The 23,243-nt window shown below is 39.4% G+C and overlaps 1 protein-coding gene across 3 annotated transcripts in view; it reads left to right on the forward strand.

Moving 5' to 3' along the window:
* LOC146692633 (tumor necrosis factor alpha-induced protein 2-like) overlaps positions 1-17,195 on the forward strand; it is a 71,944-nt gene extending 54,749 nt beyond the window's left edge. For all 3 annotated transcript variants that reach the window (XM_085432765.1, XM_085432768.1, XM_085432766.1), the window contains one exon: positions 13,132-17,195. In XM_085432765.1, coding sequence (XP_085288891.1) covers positions 13,132-13,315 — 184 coding nt within the window. In that variant the 3' untranslated portion in view covers positions 13,316-17,195. The remainder of the gene's footprint in view (positions 1-13,131) is intronic.
* Positions 17,196-23,243: the final 6,048 nt, after the last annotated feature.

Here is a 23,243-nt window from a genome sequence, read left to right on the forward strand (position 1 = left end):
GCACGCAAGATAGACAGCGTACAATGTGCTTTGAGGCAGCAGCCAAGAAAGCTGTAGTCCGCGTCTGTGAATACCCGTGTGTACACCTGTGTGCATACCTGTGTGGATCAGCGTGCTTGCATTACAAAGGTTTCTCCATGTAACGATCTGCTAGGGAGTGTGGGGAGCCACAGCCGCGTCCTCCAGGGTATGAAGCAGGTATGGAGGAGATCAAAACTCCAGACATCCAGAGGCCCCCAGAACACAAGAGACCAAGGAAGACCAACAGAGGGGCAGCCGCGCCACTGTCCCAGTAAGAGCTGAGGAGAGTCCCAGATGAGGGCTCACTCAGCAGCCGCGGAGCAGAAGCCAGGGGGAGTTGCAGTGACGCGCCCGTGAGCTCCGCCGGCAGCCAGCTGTGCCTGAGTGACCGAGCCCCAGGCCGAGAGGCCGGGGGCACCCCACCTCCGAAGTGGCCCAAGCGAGCCCCAGGCTCCAGGCCCCGATAAGCGGCCGCCAAGGAGTGAGCCGGTGTGTACCCGGACGCCCACCCCCAGACACAAAGAACCACCAACGCACCGACACCTGAGGGAGTCCGCCACTGGCAGGGGAAGTGGTGGTGGGTGGAGATAGGCCTCTAAACCTTGGAGGGCCTGAGATGTCCCCAGAGAGGTGGCGTCTGATACCCAACCTGACATATAGACACAGACATACAGGCACACACAGACACAAACATCCATTCCCACCCTCATGCTCTCATATGCACTTACTCCACACTCAACCAACGTGGAGACAGACATAAAGAGACGCTGTACACACAATCACACTCCCCAAGCGTACTCTACGAACCGGGTCTAGGTACCCTTGCCCCTGTACCTATCCACCTGCTGGCCTGCACCACTTGCTGATGTTGCTAAATCTGTGGAAGCTATGCCATAGCTACCGCCAAACAATTCAGTTATTTTTACACATTTGGCAGCGTCTGCCAGGCAAATGCCCGGTATGCCCAATGGCCAGTCCAGCTATGCTTCCAGGTGGGGAAAGAATGAAAATATAAACCATTTTCAACCTTATTCCCTTGCCGGTCGTGTGATCTAACTTTACAACCGACCGCACAGCAAGTACGAACCATAGCTGGTGTTATCCGTGTACTTTCGCTCCTCTTTCGCTGGCGCTTTGTTCGGCCCAGAAACATGGCGCCTCAACCAAAAATCCTGGCCACGCCCCCTCTCGTGACATCACTCTCCAAAAGCCCTATTAGGCTAATCGTTGTGTCACTTCCGGTATTTCAGACAATCCCTTTCCGTCAAGGATTTTTAATTTGTTGCCGTTTTTTAATTTGTTGCGGTTTTTTAATTTGTTGTGGATTTTTAATTTGTTGTGTTTTTTAATTTGTTGCGGATTTTTAATTTGTTGCGGTTTTTTAATTTGTTGTGGATTTTTAATTTGTTGTGTTTTTTTAATATGTTGCGGTTTTTTAATTTGTTACGGATTTTTAATTTGTTGCGGTTTTTTAATTTGTTGTGGATTTTTAATTTGTTGTGGCTTTTTAATTTGTTGTGTTTTTTTAATTTGTTGCGGATTTTTAATTTGTTGCGGTTTTTTAATTTGTTGCGGTTTTTTAATTTGTTGTGAATTTTTAATTTGTTGTGTTTTTTTTAATATGTTGCGGTTTTTTAATTTGTTACGGATTTTTAATTTGTTGCGGTTTTTTAATTTGTTGTGGCTTTTTAATTTGTTGCGGTTTTTTAATTTGTTGTGGATTTTTAATTTGTTGTGGATTTTTAATTTGTTGTGGATTTTTAATTTGTTGTGTTTTTTTAATTTGTTGCGGTTTTTTAATTTGTTTTGGATTTTTAATTTGATGTGTTTTTTTTAATATGTTGCGGTTTTTTAATTTGTTACGGATTTTTAATTTGTTGCGGTTTTTTAATTTGTTGTGGATTTTTAATTTGTTGTGGCTTTTTAATTTGTTGCCATTTTTTTAATTTGTTGTGGATTTTTAATTTGTTGTGGTTTTTTCATTTGTTGCCGATTTTTAATTTGTTACCGTTTTTTAATTTGTTGCCGTTTTTTTAATTTGTTGTGGATTTTTAATTTGTTGCCGTTTTTTTAATTTGTTGCGCTTTGCACTTCCCAGCTACCGTACAAACGAGCAGTGGGGCATGACAAAATAACTGAAGACACCTAAACTGGGAGAACTAAAATAACAGACCTGGGAGCATACGACAAAGGGATGAGAGGCAGACAAAGAGCGGGACACCGAGGAACCAGCAACAGGCAGGAGAACACACAGGGCTTAAATACACACACCGGTAATCAGGGGATGAGAGACAGGAGGGCAACACAGCTGGGAGAAATCAGAGCTGACGGGACAGGGGAAACGTAAACTGAACACACTCACATCAGACAGAGACCTTCACAATAAAACAGGAAACTCAGACACGGGGAACCAAACAAGACACAGAACTAAACACACAGATTCACAAACAGACGGGGTGACACCATAGACAGACAGAGACACAGACGCAGACTCAGAGGCAAACCGAATATAACACATAGAACTCAAACAATAATAATCATCATCATAATAAACTGGAAAATAATAATAAACTAAAAGCGCTGGGTCACCGACCCAGGACCATGACTTTTTGTCATTTTTAATAACATCATGTGACCAATATACGGCTGCTGTGAGGTTATTGTGCTAACAGACTGTCCAGGAAGGCTGAGGTCCAGATTTTGCGTTTTATTTGGATGCTACTGATTAGTAGGTATTTGTGTCTGTGATGTAAACAAGCTACCTAGCATTAGCTAATGCTCCACCAGGTTAACCCTCCACCCTCTTGTCCAAATACGATGACTTCCTGTAACACAAACCAACATGGCGGTTCTAATTCATTATTAATGTGCTGAACCTTCAACACATTAACAATTATAAGGTGTCTGCTGAAGTGTTCTTAATGTGTCATTGAGTGGCAAGATGGCGCCTGTGTTTGGCTTTGCCACTGCTGCAGTTTGCTGGATGCAACGATGTAGTTTTTCATTGTCGTCAATCGTCATTTGTAATGTTATTTTTGCTCTTTTGTGTTCTGACTTTGCTTCTGCTGCTTTAATTTGTGATCGGGATACACTGTTAAACATTAAAAATTAAATGGAGCACTACTGTGACAGCTACAGCAAAAACTTTTCCTCATCCTCTGGAGTGTTCCTTACCTGAGTGCGCGCTACTGTGCACAACCCACAGGACTCCCACCCCTAAGAGACAGAAAGGGGGAATGAGGCCCAGCATCCAGGTGAAGCCGGAGGCTAGCTTCTTGTCTGTGGGGAGACTCCAGGGTGCCTGAAACCAGTTCCTCTCCTGACATTTGGTTGGGATGTTACCCTGCTGCCTGGGACCTGGGCCCCATGGCTCAAAAGCAGTATGCTCACCCTGTGTCTGTCATCCGTTTTCCTTTTTGCTGGTGACAGCTATGTCCGTTCATCGATCACTGTTTCCCCCAGCTCTGGAGTCGCAGTACCGCCCGGCAGGCACACAGGTGTGCATAGGTTTTTAATTCAAGTGCCGCTGCAGTCAGCTGTTGATTTCGCAGATCAACAGTCATCAACTCAGTTCGCCCTGCTTAACGTTTGTTCCATAACTAACAAATAATTTATTCTAAACAGTCTCTTTTTTTAGAGTCTCTAGATTTTATGTATCTGACTGAGACATGGCAGCAAAATAAGGTTTACGTCCACTTGAATAAAATCTGCCCGGCTGGCTGCTCCGTCATCGGAACTCCGCGTCTTTTGGGATGTGGTGGAGGCCTTGCTGCTGTTTACCAGGACAGATTCATGTGCAGGCTGATGACCTTGGACTCCTTTTCTTCATTTGAGTCACAGATGATGAAGGTTTGTTCTCTGAAAAACTTTTATTTTATTTTAATCTATCGACCTTCTGGACCTGCTGGGGTCTTTCTAACTGAATTTAACGACCTTCTGACATCCATCATTAAATTGGAGAAGGTTGTAATAGCAGGAGATTAAAACCTTCATATTGATGAAGCATTCTGTAACGCTGCTGCTGAGCTCATTGCTGTCACAGTGTCTTTTAACTTTAGGCAGCATGTTTCTGGTCCCACACATAGAAAGGGCCACATACTGGATCTTGTTTTCTCTCTGGGTTTAAATATACATGATGTATGTGTGGAGGATGTGCATGTGAGTGACCATAGCTACATATTTTTTAATTTGCCATTTTACTTGGATCCTTCACCTCCTCAACTAATGATCCGAAGATGGATTATAAACCAAGATGCTGCTGGAAGGTTCTCTGCTATGTTTGACCCTGGCATGGGTCAAATATGGCAGAAACATTTCTAAACTCAGACTACTGGTGTCAAAGGCAGAACTTGAGATGATTATTCAAGCGTTTATTTTTTCTCATTTGGATTATTGTAATGGTCTTTTTACTTGTATCAACAAATCAGCTTTTGCTTGACTTCAGACTGTACAGAGTGCTGCGGCAAGACTTTTAACTGGCACTAACAAGAGGTCACATATTCCAGTTTTGGATTCTCTTCATTGGTTGCAGGGTTTTAATAGTTTTGCAATTTTCATTAGTTTTTATTTTTATTTAGTTTTGACTTCAGATTTTCAATTTTATATCAGTTTTATTAGTTTTTACCAATTGTTTGCTAGTTTAGTTTTTATTTTTTTGAAAATCCTTAGTTTCAGTTTAGTTTTGATTAGTTTCAGTTATAGTTTTAGTTGTGTTTGCAATAATTAAGTGTAACAAAATCCCAGTTTCATCATATCAGTCATTCTCTTCTGCTTATCCTTGGGTATGTTGCTATTCCAGCTACCATACCCTGCACCCTTGACAGGTCGCCTGTCTGTCGCAGGGCTAACACGCAGAGACAGACAACTCACATTTCCACCTATGGGTTCTTTAAATAAATAAATAAATACATAAATAAATAAAGGCAGATGAACAACCATTGATACCAGACAACTTTAAATTTTATATATTGGCCCCAATGAGACTACTAACTCTTGCTGCACTGGGTGTTCGTAATTTTGGTTCAAGTGAATTGATAAACTTTTTGAAGACAATTGACTCGCACAGTTACGTAGATATCCCAGTCCTGTTGTCTCGGGATGCATCACGCTGCCTTGCCTGGGGTTAGCTTCTGTTTTCTGGGGATGAGGGTTGAGTGTGCTCCCTTACCTTCTCAAGGTAAGCTAGGTTAGCCTTCTTGTGTGAGCTTTTCAAGTGCACTTTAAGGTTTGTGGGATTTTTTTCCCTTCTAAAGGGATTTTTTTCCCTTTAGAAATGTCCCTCATAATTTGTCTCTTTCCACTACACCCATCAAACACAGTCATATTCAAAGTAATCCCAAATTGGACTCTGGCGCTTTCTCCCGACTTTTCCTGACATGAGTCTTTGCGTGGACGGAGCAGCAACACAGACGACTCGACTAACGTACTTGCCACCTGCTGGCATAATGAGACGGCAAGAAAAAAAATCTGGAAACTAAACTTCATTTTCACCCTTGACTATTGTATGACACACATACATCAACAAAAACTAAACACATTTTTGCTATAAATTCAGTTAATTTTAGTTAGTTTTCCTTTTTTTGTTTTTATTTTTATTTCCGTTAACGAAAATGTTTTTTCACTTCTACTTTTCGTTATTTCGTTAGTTTTCATTAACGATAATAACCTTGATTGGTATGGAACGCCAGGACTGCCATAATGAATTAATTAAATACACCATTAAATAATTAATTAAATGTGTCAATAATTAATTAAAATTGGAATTAATTGATTAAATAAATAGTTTTGACACATGTAATTAATTAATTATTGACACATTTAATTAATTATTTATGTATTTCACATTTTAATTAATTATTGACACATGTAATTAATTAATTATTGACATATTTAATTAATTATTTATGTATTTCACATTTTAATTAATTATTGACACATTTAATTAATTATTTAATGATATATTTATTTATTTCATTTTGGCAGTCCTGGCGCCTGGCTCTCATCATGAAATAATTTTATCTGTCAGCCTCACCCATCAAACTCAGGGGGCGGGGTTAACGCTGCCCATGCAGCTTCTCTAACATTTGATTGGTTGGCGTCCAAAGTAAGTCAAAACAGGTCGATCCTAGATAATCGATTGCTTGTGTAGACTTGGGGCAGCCAGGTATCCCAGAATGCAGATCAAATCACAGGCAGCAATGGTGGTGGTGTAGTTTTTCTGTCACCAGCTACACTTTTAACAGTGATTTAGCCGCGAATGTCGCGCCGTATGTCTGGTCAGGTTGTCAACATAGAACATGTTTGCAAAAGTGCTCAGATGTTTTCAGAGATTTCACTAGCTCTGCTAACAATTAGCATGCAGAGTGCACCGAGGGGGTTACGTTAACTGGTTTGTTTACATATTCCACTCTCCGTGTTCCACATGTTGCATTCGCAGATTCTCATTTTCACCGAACGATCGTCTCTTTCCGCCTGGTCTTGTGTCTCTGTGCTTCTGTAACATAAAGAACGAGCTGACATTTTTCTCACGAAACCAGCGATCAGCTCAAGAGACCCTCAGTTTACCTGCATGCATTCTCCTCCTCATCTGTCAGCTGTTTAACACCTGCTGCTAATTCAAGAAACACGCCTACGTTACCTGGTAATAGTCACAGTTTAACTGGGCAGCCGGTGCTCGATATAAAGCAATGTCAGCGCATTTTTCTGCACAAGATAAGTAAATATAGTGTTTTCCCTGAGCACAGAGCTGCTGGAGCTTGTTTCCTTACAGAGCACTTTATAGGCGAACCAGCTTCATCAGCGGCTGATGTCCAATCACCGGCACACAGCTTTGAAACCTCAGCTGAGTTTTAGCTCTCAGTGGTTAAATGCTGGACTTCATTCACTCAGGTTCTGTCTGTCGGGTCACGTTTACTTCGCTGTTTTATTTACAACTGAGCAAATCGGTTTGGCTGAGGTTAAAGTTACGTTTCATAACTGCATAGTTTCACAGACATTTAATGGTTCACTGGCACATGTATTAGACTGAACTATCATCTAAATATCATCTGTTTTTTAATAGTTATTCAACTGTATTCTAAGCACCAGCTGTCTGTTAGAATGTGATTTTTTTTCTCTCTCTGTTGGCAGAGGTATAAAAATGCGCAGGAAAATCTGACGTGCATGGCAAACTTCACCGACGATATTTAGGGAGGAATAAACACACATCAAACATAAATGAACCATTTGCCTGTCTCCATAATTGAGAGCATTTTCTCTTCTTATGTCAACACTCTCTCTCTCTCTCTTTTTTTTTTTTTTTTTTTTGCTTTTTTGGTCATGTTATGTTTACCTGTCAAAGGCTTGTTACAAACTATGAAACACATCGTGCAGACTTCTGGATGTTAGAAGAAAACTAATACTGCTCATGAAGGAGACTAAAGGCAGGAAGGTGTCCTTTAAAACTAAACATGTTAATAGGACCTCCCTATTTATATCATAGTCTATGATATAGCACGTGTATTTCAGTAATAGCCTGCTGATTTCAGTGTAGTGGTGAACAGTCGCACAGCTCACGTAGGCGTTATCTGTGATTCTCCTTAACTATAATTTATCCAAGTTAACTTCAGTTAACCATTCAGACAGTTCTTTTGCAATAAAAAACATAAACACACATGCTGCCGGTAGGTTTCCTCAGTGCCAGCTGTTAACATTATAGCTGCTTATGCAGTAACCATGGTAACCACGGACTCTGAGCGGCTGGATCGACGGAGGTCAGACAACAATTTTACATGTATGATCTTAAAACAGGACACAGCCACTATACGTGCTGGCCTCATATCAAATGTGAAGGCAGACTGAGTCTATGTTTGACGTTGTTTATATCTAATCTTCCTTTTCAAACATTTAAACAGCAGCGAGTCTGCAGCTGAGGGAATACAAACTCAAATTGTCGGAACAGGTTTGCTCGCTTCTTGGATTCATTTGGTGATTTATTAAATGTATAACTGTTATTCTAATCTTCTGCTGAGTATCTTACACTTTTCTTTATGCTGTATATTTTCACGTCTCTGGAATAGTTGGAAGTTAGATAGTCAGCTGGGAAACTTTGTGTTAACTCATGGAGCTGAGGATATCGTGGATATGCTGACCTCGCTGCGTGGTGTACAGAGCGAGGTCAGCATGATTAATATTCACAATAAAAATATTAGCCGAACATCATGAAGTCTGTATGTGTTTCATAGTGTCGAACAACCTTTGTACAGTTAAAGCCAGCAGTTACTACATGACGGAAACACCAACGTTATCTCTTTTATGCGTTTATACACAGGTCACGCTGATTACTGAACAAAAACCCAAAGATCAGATGTTAAACAGATTTATTTGCTCTCTCTCCTCCTTAAACATGTTTTTAATGTTAGTTATAATTCAGAATTGGCGACTGAAACACGTAGGACACATAAGAACATCAGGAAATAAAACACCGATAAATATAACCTCAGTAAAAGAAGTCAGCGGGGGTTACTACAGCTGTGTACCGGAGCCTGCGCTTTGTCGGTGGGATTGCTTGCGAGGCGAGCGGGTCTATCCCACGCTTTGCTGTGAGACTGGGCAGACATCTCCGAAATCATCGAAGCACTTTTGCAAAGAGGCTGTATCTTGACAAACCGACCAGACACATGAAGATTAAACCACTACATTCTCGGCTAAAAAAATATTAAAACGGTATTTGGTAACACACAAACAGGGTTTTTCAAAGTTCAGTTCTGTTAGCTTCCAAATGCCGGTTGTTGTGTGCTAGAAACTAGTGATGTGCGGATCGATCCTGAAATATCGATTCCTCCGATACCAATCATTTATGTTCTAGAATCGATTCTCACGTTAAAATATCGATGTTTTAGTAATATAGGGTGAATTTGTAGTTTATCATTAACAGGAACACAGTGGAAAGAAACTATAACATTCGGATTGTCTACATTCAAAGGAACTACTTCCTCTTCCGCCTTTCATTGTCATGTGCGAAATACGGCTGTATAAATGCCTCGCAGCCCCTTGGCGCGCGCACTCACAAAAATGGCTATGCGTAATTGTGCGGACGTATTTTACCTCCAAACAGCTGAGATGTGGTTTGCAATACATGTGGCAAAAAAGTGAGGTGTTTTGGCTATCCGGTTGTTCAGTCTGACGTCACTAGCAGTGTCTGGGTCTAAACTCCGCTGCAGGTCCATATATCAAACGATCACTATGGCATTACTGAGAGTTGAAAAACTGTCTAAAGTCTTTCATCTTTAATAAAATGATCAGCGTTCTGCTCTACCAGGTGTAACAATTGAGTTTAACATCCAGGCATCCATGAAAACGGACATTTATGACATTTAACGGAGTTGGAAGTTAGCAGGAAGTTAGCTCGGTAGCTTCTATCTAAATACAATATAGCATGTCCTGACTGCAGGGTTTTGGAAACAAATTAAAACGTACAGCTCTGTTATCACTTCCAACATAAATGAAGACAGAAAACGAAACAGCAGTGATGTTTGTAGGGTCACTGAAGTTGGGCTAGCTGGTATATAATGATGTGCTACGTGACCGCTAGCGACACAGCTATGTTAGCATAATATGAACAAGCTAACTTTTTTTCCACTCAATAAAAGTTAACGTGAGTGTTCTCGGTGGTCAGGAACAAATGTAATCGCATGGCAGGGTGCTGTAAAAGGACCAAACTTCAGCCAGGAGAACAACAGAGATAATCCATCCACAATACGAGGTTAGTCATTCATATACTGCTGCATGGGCTGGGCTGTAGTTACATCCTAAGGTTTTAAAAACTCATCTTAAATAAATGATTAGCGGTAATAAAAGCAGAGGGAGGTCAGCAGTGATCACTGACTGTTTTAGGAGCTTTTTGAGATCAAATATAAGAAAATACATAACATTAAACATGTTAACAACACAAAAGCCATATTAAACGCAGACTACTTTAGACCCGGAAGTAGGATTCATCGCGTCATCACTGAACAACCGGATACTTGCCAACCTTGAGACCTCAGAATTAGGGAGACATTCAAAGGGGCTGTTGGGGGGTGATAAATACATTTTGCAGTGTTTATTTATCGGATAAAATACGTTAAATGTCACCGTTATTATTGGCGGGCCCGGAAACAGCGGGGGTGTCCAAATTCAGAGGCTGTTTCCACCTGAGGACCCAGCCTTCGCGGTCTAAAGAAAGCCGGGTAGTACGTCATGAGCTCCCTCGGTGGAGTGAAACTCTCCCGTCTGCTCCTTGCTATCTAAAATATAACCGGGCGCTGGCGTAAACTCTGGACCGTCTCACACTTTGTTTAATTAGTCTTCTGTTTGATGTTTATTCAGCTGTGTGAAAACCCCGGAGGAACCCTCCTGAGGGATTAATAAAGTTAAATTTAATTTACTTTAATCTAATCTAATCTAATAACTTTAATCTCAGCCAAACCAATTTACTCACCAACAAATAAAACACTGAAAAAGCCAAACAATAACATTTTTAAGTTATCAAAGTGACTTATATATCATGTTTAACCTGAGTAGTGAAAGACCGCGGGTGTTTGAAAACGATGTGTCGGTTGGCTCAGATATTTGAAGTTTACACAGCTACATTCTCACCTGAAAATATCTTAAAAGTTTTTTTGCAACCCAGAAAGAGAAGTAAGAGTAATATTAAAACGAAGTCGCTGCCGCCATTGTTGGAAACTGGAATTGGCTGGGCCGCGCTTTGAATTCTGCGATATGGTTTTTCAATTTTGTTGTCGAGGTGGAAAATCGGGAGAAATTCGGGAGAATGGTGGCTCCGGGAGATTTTCGGGGGGGGGGCACTGAAATTTGGGATTCTCCCGGAAAAATCAGGAGGGTTGGCATGTATGGTTGTGGCAACATCACTAACCTTGTCAAACACCTCAGAGTAAATCATATCACAGAATATGACGAGCGTATGTTGAGGCGAACTGAAGAGGAGGACCGGGACAGGTGCTGCTAGGGCGAGACAGACGTCTCTCACGGAATCCTTTAGTGATGCAGGCAGGCAAGGTGTTCAAATAGGCACTTCAGTTTTTTTCATTTCTATATGATGAACTCTGCACTATTAAGTGATAAGAACAAGTAATCTGATGTCCTGTAATCATTATGACGCTATAATTTGAGATACAATAAATAAAATAAGTTTTTGTACAGAGTATCGGTATCGGATCAGTATCGTCGATACCACCCTGAATATTACTTGGTATCGGATCGGAAAGAAAATCAGTGGTATCGCACATCACTACTAGAAACAATGGCCACCAGGCCAAAGCAATGGTTTTGACTCGATCAGCGTTGACCCCGCCCCCTGAGTTTGATGGGTGAGGCTGACAGATAAAATTATTTCGTGATGAGAGCCAGGCGCCAGGACTGCCAAAATGAAATAAATAAATATATCATTAAATAATTAATTAAATGTGTCAATAATTAATTAAAATGTGAAATACATAAATAATTAATTAAATGTGTCAATAATTAATTAATTACATGTGTCATAACTATTTATTTAATTAATTAATTCCAATTTTTATTAATTATTGACACATTTAATTAATTATTTAATGGTGTATTTAATTAATTCATTATGGCAGTCCTGGCGTTCCATAGGTTGGTTGACAGTAAATTTTAGGTTTCATTTTAAAATTTTAGAGCTCAAAACGGTGAAGCTCCCCAGTATATCTCTGACCTTTTGAAACCTCGTGCTTGTTCCTGAGCACTTAGATCTTCTGGTCAGAAGATACTATTGCTCCCATGTACTAGATTGAAAACACGTGGGGATCGGACACAGACACCAGGGCTGTGGAATTCTCTTCCGTTGTCATTATGCTACATAGACTCCGTTGACTCTTTTAAAAAGCAGCTGAAGACATTTTTCTACAAACAAGCTATTAATTACTTTTTTCCATTGTTTTGTATTATTTTTGTATTTTTATTATTTTATTTTTATTTGTGATTTTATTGTGAAGCACTGTGCTTTTTATCTATGAAAGTTGCTATATATAAATAAATTTTACTTACATACTTTTAGTTACCTCGTTTATTATAGTTTGTTATTGTTTGTTGTCATTCTAGCGTTCGTTATCTTCCCTTATCAATTGTTGTTGTTCTAGTTATCATGTTCGTTATCTTTGTTATCGTTCATTATCAATCGTTATCGCTTGTTATAGTTTGTTATCGTTCTAATTGTCATGTTCGTTATCTTTGTTATCTTTGTTATCGTTCGTTATCAATCATTTTCTTTCATTATCATTCTTTTAAAATGTAGCTGAAGACATTTTTCTACAAACAAGCTATTAATTACTTTTTTCCCTTGTTTTATATTATTTTATTTATATTTGTGGTTTTATTGTGAAGCACTGTGATTTTTATCTATGAAAAGTGCCGTATAAATAAATTTTACTTTCTCACTTCTAGTTATCGCAATAACAAACAAAAACGCGTTCGTCCGTTATTGTTTGTTATTATTCTAGTTATCGTGTTTCATTATCACTTGTTACTGTTCTACTTGCGTGTTTGTTATAGTTCGTTATCGTTCTAGTTGTTGTGTTCGTTATGTCTCGTTAGTGTTCGTTATCTTTGTTATCATTCTTTATCCTTCGAATTATTGTGTTTGTTGTCTTTATTATCGTTCGTTATCATTCATTTTCTTTCGTTATCGTTTGTCATTGTTTGTTATAGTTCTAGTTATTGCGTTTGTTATCGTTCTAGTTATGTGTTCGTTATCTTTCGTTAGTGTTTCTTATGTTTGTTATCATTGTTATCGTTCTGGTTATTGCTTTCATTATCATTCATTATCATTCGCTATCTTTGTTATTGTTCATTATTGTTCATTTTCTTTCTTTCATTATCATTCGTCATCATTTGGTATTGTTCGGTATCATTTATTTTCTTTCATTGTTGTTCGTTATTATTTGTTATCATTCATTTTTTTTCATTATTGTTGATTATCATTCATTATTGTTCTAGTTATCATGTTCGTTATCATTCGTTATCACCTGTTATCGTGTCTGGCATGACTCTAACCCTAACAATGCCTCTCACAGCTGACTGCTGTAACCCTGTGTGTCTGTGTCTCTTTCTTAGCGGCGCGCATGTCTCGGCTCTCCTGTCTCTTAAAATTGGGCTCTCAGCTGCTGACACTCGCTCTATCAGACGCAGTGTGGAGGAGAATCGCCACGGTGACGTCTCCACCAATTACAGTCCTCCGTTCTTCTCCAAGGTCAAAGTCAAATGGATTGACAACAAGATGAATCAGATGGGACTGTAGGTATAACAACATGATGTTAGTAGTTCAGGATGTGAGCAGTGTTTCCTGTATGCTAGCCTTCTATTTCATCCTAATGCAAGCAAGTATTTTGTTGTGAAAGGTGCTGCTGGAGCCCATGATGAAGGACAGAGCAGCAAACACAGTGGCTATGTCCAAATTCAGGGGCAGCATGTTTCGAAGGACCCAACCTAACCAGTCCATGTAGGGTGGGTCCTTCGAAAGCTCATCTCACACTTCTGTTTGATATTTATTCAGCTGTGTGTAAACTATAACTTTAATCTCAGCCAAACCAATTTACTCAAGAACAAATAAAACACTGGAAAAAAACCCCAATAACATTCTAATTTATCTATTTGACTATTTGAAGACCGCGGGGGTCTGAAAACGATTTGCCGGGAGTCCGGTGCTCTCTCCGGCTCTAGTGAGCCTTAACCTCCCAGTCAGCTATCGAGTTGGTGGGTAACAGACGTCTCCGAAAACATCGGAGCACTTTTGCAAATATGTGATGTCTTGATAAATTGAACATGTATTTGAAGTTTACACAGGTACATTCTCACCTGAAAATATCTTAAAAATTTATTTTGTGACCCAGAAAGAGTAATATTAAAACTAAGTAGCTGCTGCCATTGTTAGAAACTGGAATTGGTTAGGCTGCACTATGATTTCTGGGATAGGGTGTGCCACGAAGGATACCCAACCCATCCTTCAAATCTGGGGAAAAGGAGGATGCATTTGTTGCCGCATTTGGAAGAGTCTTCGAATTTGGACAGCCTTCGTCACGTCACTGCCTACAAATGCGGCATTCGAAGCAAATGCAGAGAGAGAACCCACGCAAACACGGGGAGAACATGCAAACTCCACACAGAAAGACCCCGGCCTGATGGTGCAATTGAACTCAGGACCTTCTTGCTGTGCGGCAACAGTGCTAACCACCGTGCCACCGTGCTGGGCATTCGAAGCATGCTGCCCCTTAATTTGAACACACCATATATCGTTACAAATTCTCGAGAGCTGTGCAGCAGGGCTCTGCTTTCTTCTGATTGTCTGGTTTCTGGAAGCCTGCAGAGGAGAAGACAGAAATCTGTGAGTGGACTCTAATGTCCAACAGGTAATAATAATAATAACAATAATACATTTTATTTGAAAGTGCCTTTCAGAACACTTAAGGACACTGTACAAGGTAGAATAATAAAAGAAACATAAAAGCAAACAGTTTACACAATCATAAAAGCATAAGACATAAAACAAATTTAAAATAGCAGAGTGGAGAGGTTATGTGGGATAAGCTATTTTGAACAAGTGAGTTTTGAGTTGGGACTTAAAGAGAGAGAAGGAAGAGATAGTTCTTAAATCAGGAGATAGTGAATTCCAGAGTCGAGGAGTAGAGCAGCTGAAAGGGTGATAATACGGGCAGCAGAATTCTGGACGCGTTGGAGCTTGTGGATGGATTTTTGAGTAAGACCAAAAAGAAGTGAAATACAATAATCAATCCGAGAAGTAACAAGGCTATGGACAAGAATGGCAGTGGCATGTGGGGTGAGAAAAGGACGGAGACGATTAATGTTGCGCAATCGAAAATATGCAGATCGACTAACATTATTAATGTGTGAATTGAAAGATAGAGTACTGTCGAGGATGACACCCAAGCTTTTCACAGAGGAAGAAACAAAGACCGGCGAGTTATTGATAGTAACAGAGAAACTGTTGGTTCTGGATAATGTTGATTTAGTGCCTACCAAGAGAAGCTCGGATTTATTATTATCGAGTTTGAGAAAATTAGAAGAGAACCATGAATTTAGTCCGGCTAAACAAATGGTGAGGGAGGATGGGGGAAGAGCAGAATCAGGTTTAGTGGACAGATAAAGCTGGGTGTCATCGGCATAACAGTGAAACTGAATATTGTATTTACAAAAAATGTGTCAGAGCGGTAGAAAGTAGATAATGAAAAGAAGGGGCCCCAGGATAGATCCCTGGGGCACACCAGTGGTCGGAGGAAATGGCTGAGAAGTAAAGCAGTTGAATAAACTGAGTGCGATCAGTCAGGTACGGTTTAAACCAGGCTAGTGGAGTATGGGAGAGACTGATGGAGGCTAGCCTACTGAGAAGAATGGAGTGAGAAATAGTGTCGAAAGCAGCGCTCAGATCGAGGAGAATAAGGATGGAAAGTAAACCGGAGTCAGCTGCTATAAGAAGATCATTGGTTATTTTAAGTGTTGTTTCAGTGCTATGGGAGGAGCAAAAACCAGACTGAAACTGTTCATACAGATTATTATTAGTTAAATATGAGTGGAGTTGTGTGGGAACTATTTTTTCAAGAATTTTTGAAAGGAACGGTAGATTGGAAATAGGCCGAAAATTCTCAAAATTACTGGGATCTAGACCAATTTTTTTTTCAATATTGGGGTGATGGCAGCAATTTTGAGGGAAGCAGGAACAGTTCCAGTGGTAAGTGAAGAATAGATTATGGCAGATATTAGGGGAAGCAAAGAAGGTAGACATGCCTTAACCAAAACTGTAGGAATGGGATCTAGGTGACAAGTAGAACGTTTTGACTTACAGATGAGATCTGAGATATCAGTAACCGAGGGGAGCTGGAAAGCAGAAAAACAGTGTGATGGGAGAGGTATTACAAAGGAAGAGCTAAATGGAACATCGGAAACCAGGTCATGGTGTATTTTGTGAATGGTGTGCTCACCTGCCACATAAAGAAGAGCAGGAATGATTTCCTGAAGCATCGGCACTAAATGCGTCTGAGGAGGCGTTATGTTTGTCCCACACACAGACACAGGCAGAAATTCACAGACACATAAACAGAGACACACACACACACACGCGCACACACACACACACACACACACAAAGTCATTTTCATATCCTAGTGAGGACATCTAATTGACATAATGCTTTCCCTATAGCCGCTTACTCTAACCATGAAAAGTGAATGCCTAAACCTAGCCATAACCTAACTGTAACCCTGATACTAAAACCACAAACATGCCTTTAAAAACACAGGTATAGTGTTCGCCTGAAAATATGTTAAAAGTTTATTTTGTGACCCAGAAAGATTAATAAGAGTAATTTTACAACTTAGTAGTGGCCACCATTGCCGGAAACTGGAGTTTGGCTGGGCCGCGCTATGAATTCTGGGATATGGTGGGCCACGAAGGACACACACGACCCATCCTTCAAATTTGGGGAAAGGAGGATGCTTTTGTCGGCTGCATTCGGAGGAGTCTACGAATTTGGACAGCCTTTGGCGCATCGCTTGTGACATAATCATGTACATGACATATGTAGGATCAGAAACATTCCAAAAATCAGCCAATCAGAAGAAGAAATGCTCTTCTGCAGTCTGATGTCCTCTGGGCCTCGTTCACATGGCCTAGCTCCTCTTCCTCTGACCGGCTTCCAGCAGTGATGTTTGTCAGTGACGCTGTTCAGAGCTTTGTTACTTTAATCACCTGAACGCAGCGAGCTCGAGCTGATGTTTGACGAGCTCGAATATGAAGCTGCTAGAAATCTGTGCAGAAACTGGTCGACATCTTCATCTCCTTCATGTTCACCACCGCCTGCTCTGCACCACACTGCCACACAGCTTGTTTGCAAGATGTTGATATACTGACTTATGACATACTGAGGATGTTATTAACAGTAACAGAAATACGTTAATATTAATAGTAATATATGAGAAATTATAGTATTTCAGAGGAGACAGAGACAGTACTGATGTATTCTGGTCTAAAGACTTCCTGTATTTGAGTATTTAATGATCCTTTTTCCTGAAGTGTTCATGTACTCCCTTCCTCTTAAACGTCCTCTATGACTTAATTTACAGAAACTACATTTCCTGCATCCATTTCAAAATAAAACCATTCTTATGTTTCAGTAGTAGAGATGCTTTGTTTCTCTTATTGTGAAACATTCTTTGGGACACAATTTTTGGGGTTTAGGAATCATTGAGCAGGAGAACATATGTTTAGCTGGTAACGTTTACTGGTTTAAACATGAGAGCAGAGAAATCTGCTGGGTCTGACCGGGAGAGAGGAAGATGACACTCAGACAAATTTTATTCATTCAGTCCAGTATTTAATCATGTTTAATAATACTCCAGTAAAAGTGGAAGTACTGGCTCTGAAATGTATTCAAAATATGAAAGTAAAAGTATCTTCTTGGAGGACGTTTCTACCAGCTGTTTTATCCAAATCTAACTGAACTCTGCGCTATATTAATGTAATAAAATAATAATAGTAGATGGAAATACAAATCTTATTTCAGTCTAAATTTTAATTATAATATTTAATTTTAATAAATGAACTCAACTTGAATCTGTTAAGTAGAACACGAGCAGAGAAAAAGGAAAATAAAAAATAATTCTATTTTCTGTTGCCTCCATTGTAGAAGGGTGACTTTAGCTCTAAACAGTAAAATGTGCACAGTCAGGGGTTACAGTGTGATCGTTGCCCCCTTGGTGTGACAGGTGCCTGGGAGGGGTGCGATCCTAGATCCCGCAGCTGTGTATTGAAATAAAGAGGCACAGATCATGAACTTGTTTACGATTCAACTGCAGGATTTATTCTGCTCATCAAAAGGGGAACAAATCATTAATCGCCTCTCATAAGAACCAGCAATTCTTTGTAACGTGTGGCATAACAGCTGTCAGCGCATTTGCAAAAGTACAGGAATAACCTTGGCGAGTATACATTAACCATCATAAATATAGACAACATTGGCTCGCAGTGACCAGGTTGCCCCAGCCTTGGTTCCGGTTACACATACATATCACTGCATCAAGAAATACAATGTACTGTAACTCACAGCCCGTGAATAGCAAATAACCATTCATATACAGCACATGAGCAGCTATGCAAGCATTAATTACAGCCTTTGCATCCTGTCTTACTTCAACAAGACATATAGAGAACACACAACTGACAACGTGCCTTAGCATCGCTACGGTACTTGAAGCTCACTTCCCCCGCTAGCCAGTCCATTAGCCTAGCACGGTCACGTTCACATCACGATCTCATTCAAAACACAATACTTCAACAGTACTTAACTTATAATGGTATACTTTCATTCATGAGTTCACAAAAGTCTTATTGCTTCTACTGTGTTACCTATTAGTCATTTTGAGGACTAGTAACCCACCTGTGTATTGAAATAAAGAGGCACAGATCATGAACTTGTTTACGATTAAACTGCAGGATTTATTCTGCAGATTTGCCTCCCAGGGGGGTTTACGCTCCTCCTGGCCGCTATGCGCCACCTACTGGTATTTTTTAAGTAATGCCATGGAAGATGTAAAGTGTAAGTAGAAAATACTGAATCAACACTGAACGATATACAAAGACCAAAATATAACTGGGGTGTTCCCTTTTTTCCTTGTATGAAGACATAAACTGAACTAACAACCCCATAAGTCTGTTTATCTCTTAACTTTTTAACTATTAGTGTAATCCAGATTTACCAGCCACACATTTCAACTTAAACACATATGGTAACCTTTTACAGGTTCAGCAGGTGGGGGGGGAGGGGGGGGTTGTAATGTCTGGTGTGAGGGAAATAATCATAACTAACAGTAATTTCTATTGACAGCTTCACTAGATTTTCTTAATGTACAGGCTGTGATCAGCTGACCTGCTGCTCTTTGTGGATGTACACAACTTAAGTTAGCAGATGTTCCCTGAGTTGTCCTGGCTGATTTCATCCTCTACACTGGCAGTACACTGTTTGTTCTGTCTTTATATTAGACACTATACAACCATCATCAGCTAAAATTCATATGAATCTCTGCTACACTTGATGTAAGCTAACTGTGACCATGAAACCACAGCAACTGTGCACCAGTCACACACTGTTCTTTACTGTAAATCTTTCACAGTGCAGCAAACTAACCTGTTTATCCTGCAATAACCTGCAGAGGATTTTCATGCAGCCTTTAAATAACATAGTTAGTCTTCCTCACTTTGTTTAGCAGCAGGTTTTACACTATAAAAAAACATAATGTCACATGTACAGATTTTAAAACATGAGGAATTACATTTGAGCTTTAAATGAGCAGTCCTTCCCTTTAAATCTAAGCTCTCTTCTTCATCTCCTGTCCTGTCTTTCTTATTTTTTCCATCTCTGAGTGAAGTTACCTCTTTCTATGGGTAGAACTTTGTGCCATCAGAAACTGAATTAAATAAGTTAAATTCGAATTTGAATTAGGGGAGACCGGGGATAGTTGTAACGTGGGTCAGTTGTAACACTTCCAATTTCTCCAATCAGGGCTAAGTTTCAAATGATGTGACTCATCCTGTGCATGCCCAATTCAGTTCTGCTATCACACGTGAAAAATCAGCACATTTTGTCAAACACAGACAATTTAACATGAAAAAAAGTAATTTGTATGCCAAAAAGTAAGTTTTTCTACTTTATTTCAATTTGTGATAGCATTATCTGCTTTGCAGTTAAACTCATCAAACTTAAATTATGTTATTTGTATGTCTATGGGGATATATTCTGTGTAAGTCTTTAGTGCTAATGTTTTAGCCGTTGGCTGTAATGTTAGCTAGTTCATGGCTATAGGAGTCTGGGTCAGTTGTATCAGCAACAGTCTGGGTTAGTTGTAACAATAATGCAGATGTTACAACTTGCCACACTATTACTTTAACTTATATTAAACAAGTTGGGGCAACGACATCAGCAGAGAGAGGTTCACTGGTCGCATTTGTATATGCGGTTAATGCCATTGGCAACACAATTCCTCCACTGTTTGTGTTCCCACACATACCGGTACATTATGCAGACCTCTGTGTCAGAGATGGACCAGTAGGAAGTACTGGTAGTGGAAATAAATCAGGATGGGTGCAAGAAACAGATTCCCTCATCTTTCTGAAGCACATTGCAAACCACACCAAGGTAAGCCATGATAAAAAGTAATGGAATTGCGATGCTGGTGAACAACTACATTTTTTCAGCTTCATTGTTATGTTCAAAATTGGTGCAAGAGTTGTAGGTTATAATGCCCACTGAGCCAATGAGGCCAAACTCAAGGAAGACCAACCAAAATTAATGAAATATTCAGTTGCAGAAAATTCCATAATATGTCTTTTTTGGGGGGTTGGAATATGTTCAAAAGCTAGATTTCTGCATTCTGTCACACACACACAGCTACATAAATGGATGTAAGTGCATTCATGTGTTGAATAAACAAAGATTACATGTTAATGTTTTGTTAGTACCCTTATTTCATTGTGTTACATTTTACCCCAGGATGTGTTACAACTAACCCAGACTATGGGGTTAATTGTAACATTTCACTCTTTGTGTTTGAGACCATACCATGCAATGGGTAATTGTGCTGCAGAGAAAATAGCTGCATTATTTAATAGCAGAGACATGTAAATACTTTGCATTACATTTTGAATCCACTACCTTAAAAGAGCTTCAATTTACAGACAGAAATGTCAAAAATGTTACAACTATCCCCGGTCTCCCCTACTCAGATTGAATCTGAATTGTAACTTGAATAAATGCTTTTCAAAACTAAAATTAAAATGTTTTGAAATTTGAAAAATTTAAAATTAAAATGTTCATCATGTCAAATGACTACCGGATAAATTCTCAGGTTGGTAATAAATGTATTACATTTAAAAGAACAAGCGTCATGTTAACAAATGATAGCCGTACAGTAACTTTTATGCTTATTGTAGCTGTTAGCTAAAAACGCTAATTTAGCGTGATCGACTGTTTCCAGTTGAATTCCAAAGTTGTCATCTTGTACCCTCTCAGAGCCCTGTAGGCTTGCAGAGACTCCTACAGTAGGGAAATGTACAAAAGAATGTCCAACCATTGTATTTTAGGTTTATATATGTGTTACACTGCATCCAAACTCTTTAGCTAACTCAATAACTTTAGCTACAGTGAATAGTTGGTCAAATTCTTTAGTGCAGCATTACTGGATCACCTCTGTTTGAAGTGATATAATATGATATATAACTATGACTGAAACAGCAAACTTTGTAAAAAAAATAAACTAAACTAAACAAAAAACCAACAACAACACTTCTCATTCTCTAAACGTTTGGCCACAGCTGTAGATTACACTATCAGTGCTCGTTCACTCTTGTCAATAATTACATTTCTAAATTCTCTGTGCAGTTGGAGGTCAACAATATCTAATATGGGATGTAAGTCCCCAAAAAATGAATTCTGAAACTGAAATTGAATTGTAGAACTGAAACTGAATGCTGAGAAGTGAAAGTGAAATTATTCGGGAGCTACATTTTTAAATGATAAAATAGTTTCAAAGCAAATGAATTCATTTTCAAAATATAAAATTCAATTTCAATTTAGTGACGATCATTTTCAAACCAATACACTGAATTTCCAATTAAGCTAATTCAAATTCAGTTTTAAAAAAGCATTTATTCAAGTTACAATTCAGATTCAATCTGAGCAATTCAAATTCAAATTTAACTTATTCAAATTCAGTTTCTGATGGCACAAAGTTCTGCCCATATCTTGCTTTTCTCTCCCTGTGAAATACAGCAGCTGCAACACACTGTGAGACAAACTGCACACAGTTTGTGTGTTTGCTGATGTTTGGTGAGCTGATAGAAACGCTGCATTTCAAATTACCTGACACTTAAAAAACATTACACACAGTCTCAGTTACATGTGGTTGAGCTTCAGCGTCGGTTACAGACTCCTCTACAGTGACTCTGTTGTTCTCACAGGACTTTTAAACTGGAGACAGATTACAACAACAAGAGAAAAAGTAACCAACACTCCATTTCCACCTTAGGGCCTAAAGCAGGATCAAAGTTCTCTTGGGCCTCTGTGCAATTCAGTTTTATTTATACAGCACCAAATCACAACAACAGTCACCTAAAGGTGCTTTATATTGTAAATTAAAGACCCTACAATAATACAGAGAAAACCCAACAATCAAATGACCCCCTATGAACAAGCACTTTGGTGAGAGTGGGAAAGAAAAACTTCCTTTTAACAGTAAGAAGAAACCAACTGATTGAGGGGAGGAAGACAGGATAAAGACATGCTGTGGAAGAGAGCCAGAGATTAATAACAAGTATGATTCAATGCAGAGAGGTCTATTAAGACACAATGAGTGAAGAAGAAACACCCACTGCATCATGGGAATCCCCCAGCAGCCTAGACCTATTGCAGCATAACTAAGGGAGGATTCAGGGTCATCTGATCCAGTCCTAACTATATGCTTTAGAAAAATGGAAAGTTTGAAGCCTAATCTTAAAATTAGAGATTTCTCGATTTAACAGGGAGCCAATGAAGGGAAGCCAATATAGGAGAAATCTGCTCTCTTTTTCTGGTCAATAATGTCAGTGTTATCTGAGTCCGGTCCACTAACACCGATATGAGCGTCCCTGTACTGAATGTGGGAAACTACGGCTGGTCTTTATTGTCTGATCTAATGACTGCATCAGAACTAAAGAAGCCATTTTCATAACTTTAGTTCAATGAGATCAAAAGTTTGTAGGCGAATAAAACTGTCCTTTGAAGAAAAAAAGGATAACTTTTAGTTTGAGAGAGCTGAGGCACGTACCACAGAAGACGGATGGAAGATGGATGACCTAGTAATACCTTTTCAAGATTGGGCAGACCTCCTACAGCAGTCGATATTTATTAAGAAGTGGTTAAAATGATGCATCCTCAGCCACTTCCAATAACACTTTTGAGTTATAACAATCAGTGTGAGAAGAGCATGGTGCTAATATCAGGCCCACGTTCACACTTGTGCACTCGCCTCACATTGTGGAAGCAGGACCATCTCCTCCCTGCGGGTTTGTTGGTTCATGGAGTCATTTTCATTTGATTTACCAGCCAAAATATTGGCATCCTTGTAACTCCCAGATCTCTCAAATTACTTTACAAGAATTCATTCTGTTTTTTAACTAAGCCAGAA

This window comes from Copadichromis virginalis, linkage group LG15 (assembly GCF_057382275.1).
Source record: "Copadichromis virginalis isolate Kocher_CV1m ecotype Utaka linkage group LG15, C_Virginalis_male_GT1.1, whole genome shotgun sequence".
Classification (NCBI taxonomy): Eukaryota; Metazoa; Chordata; class Actinopteri; order Cichliformes; family Cichlidae; genus Copadichromis; species Copadichromis virginalis.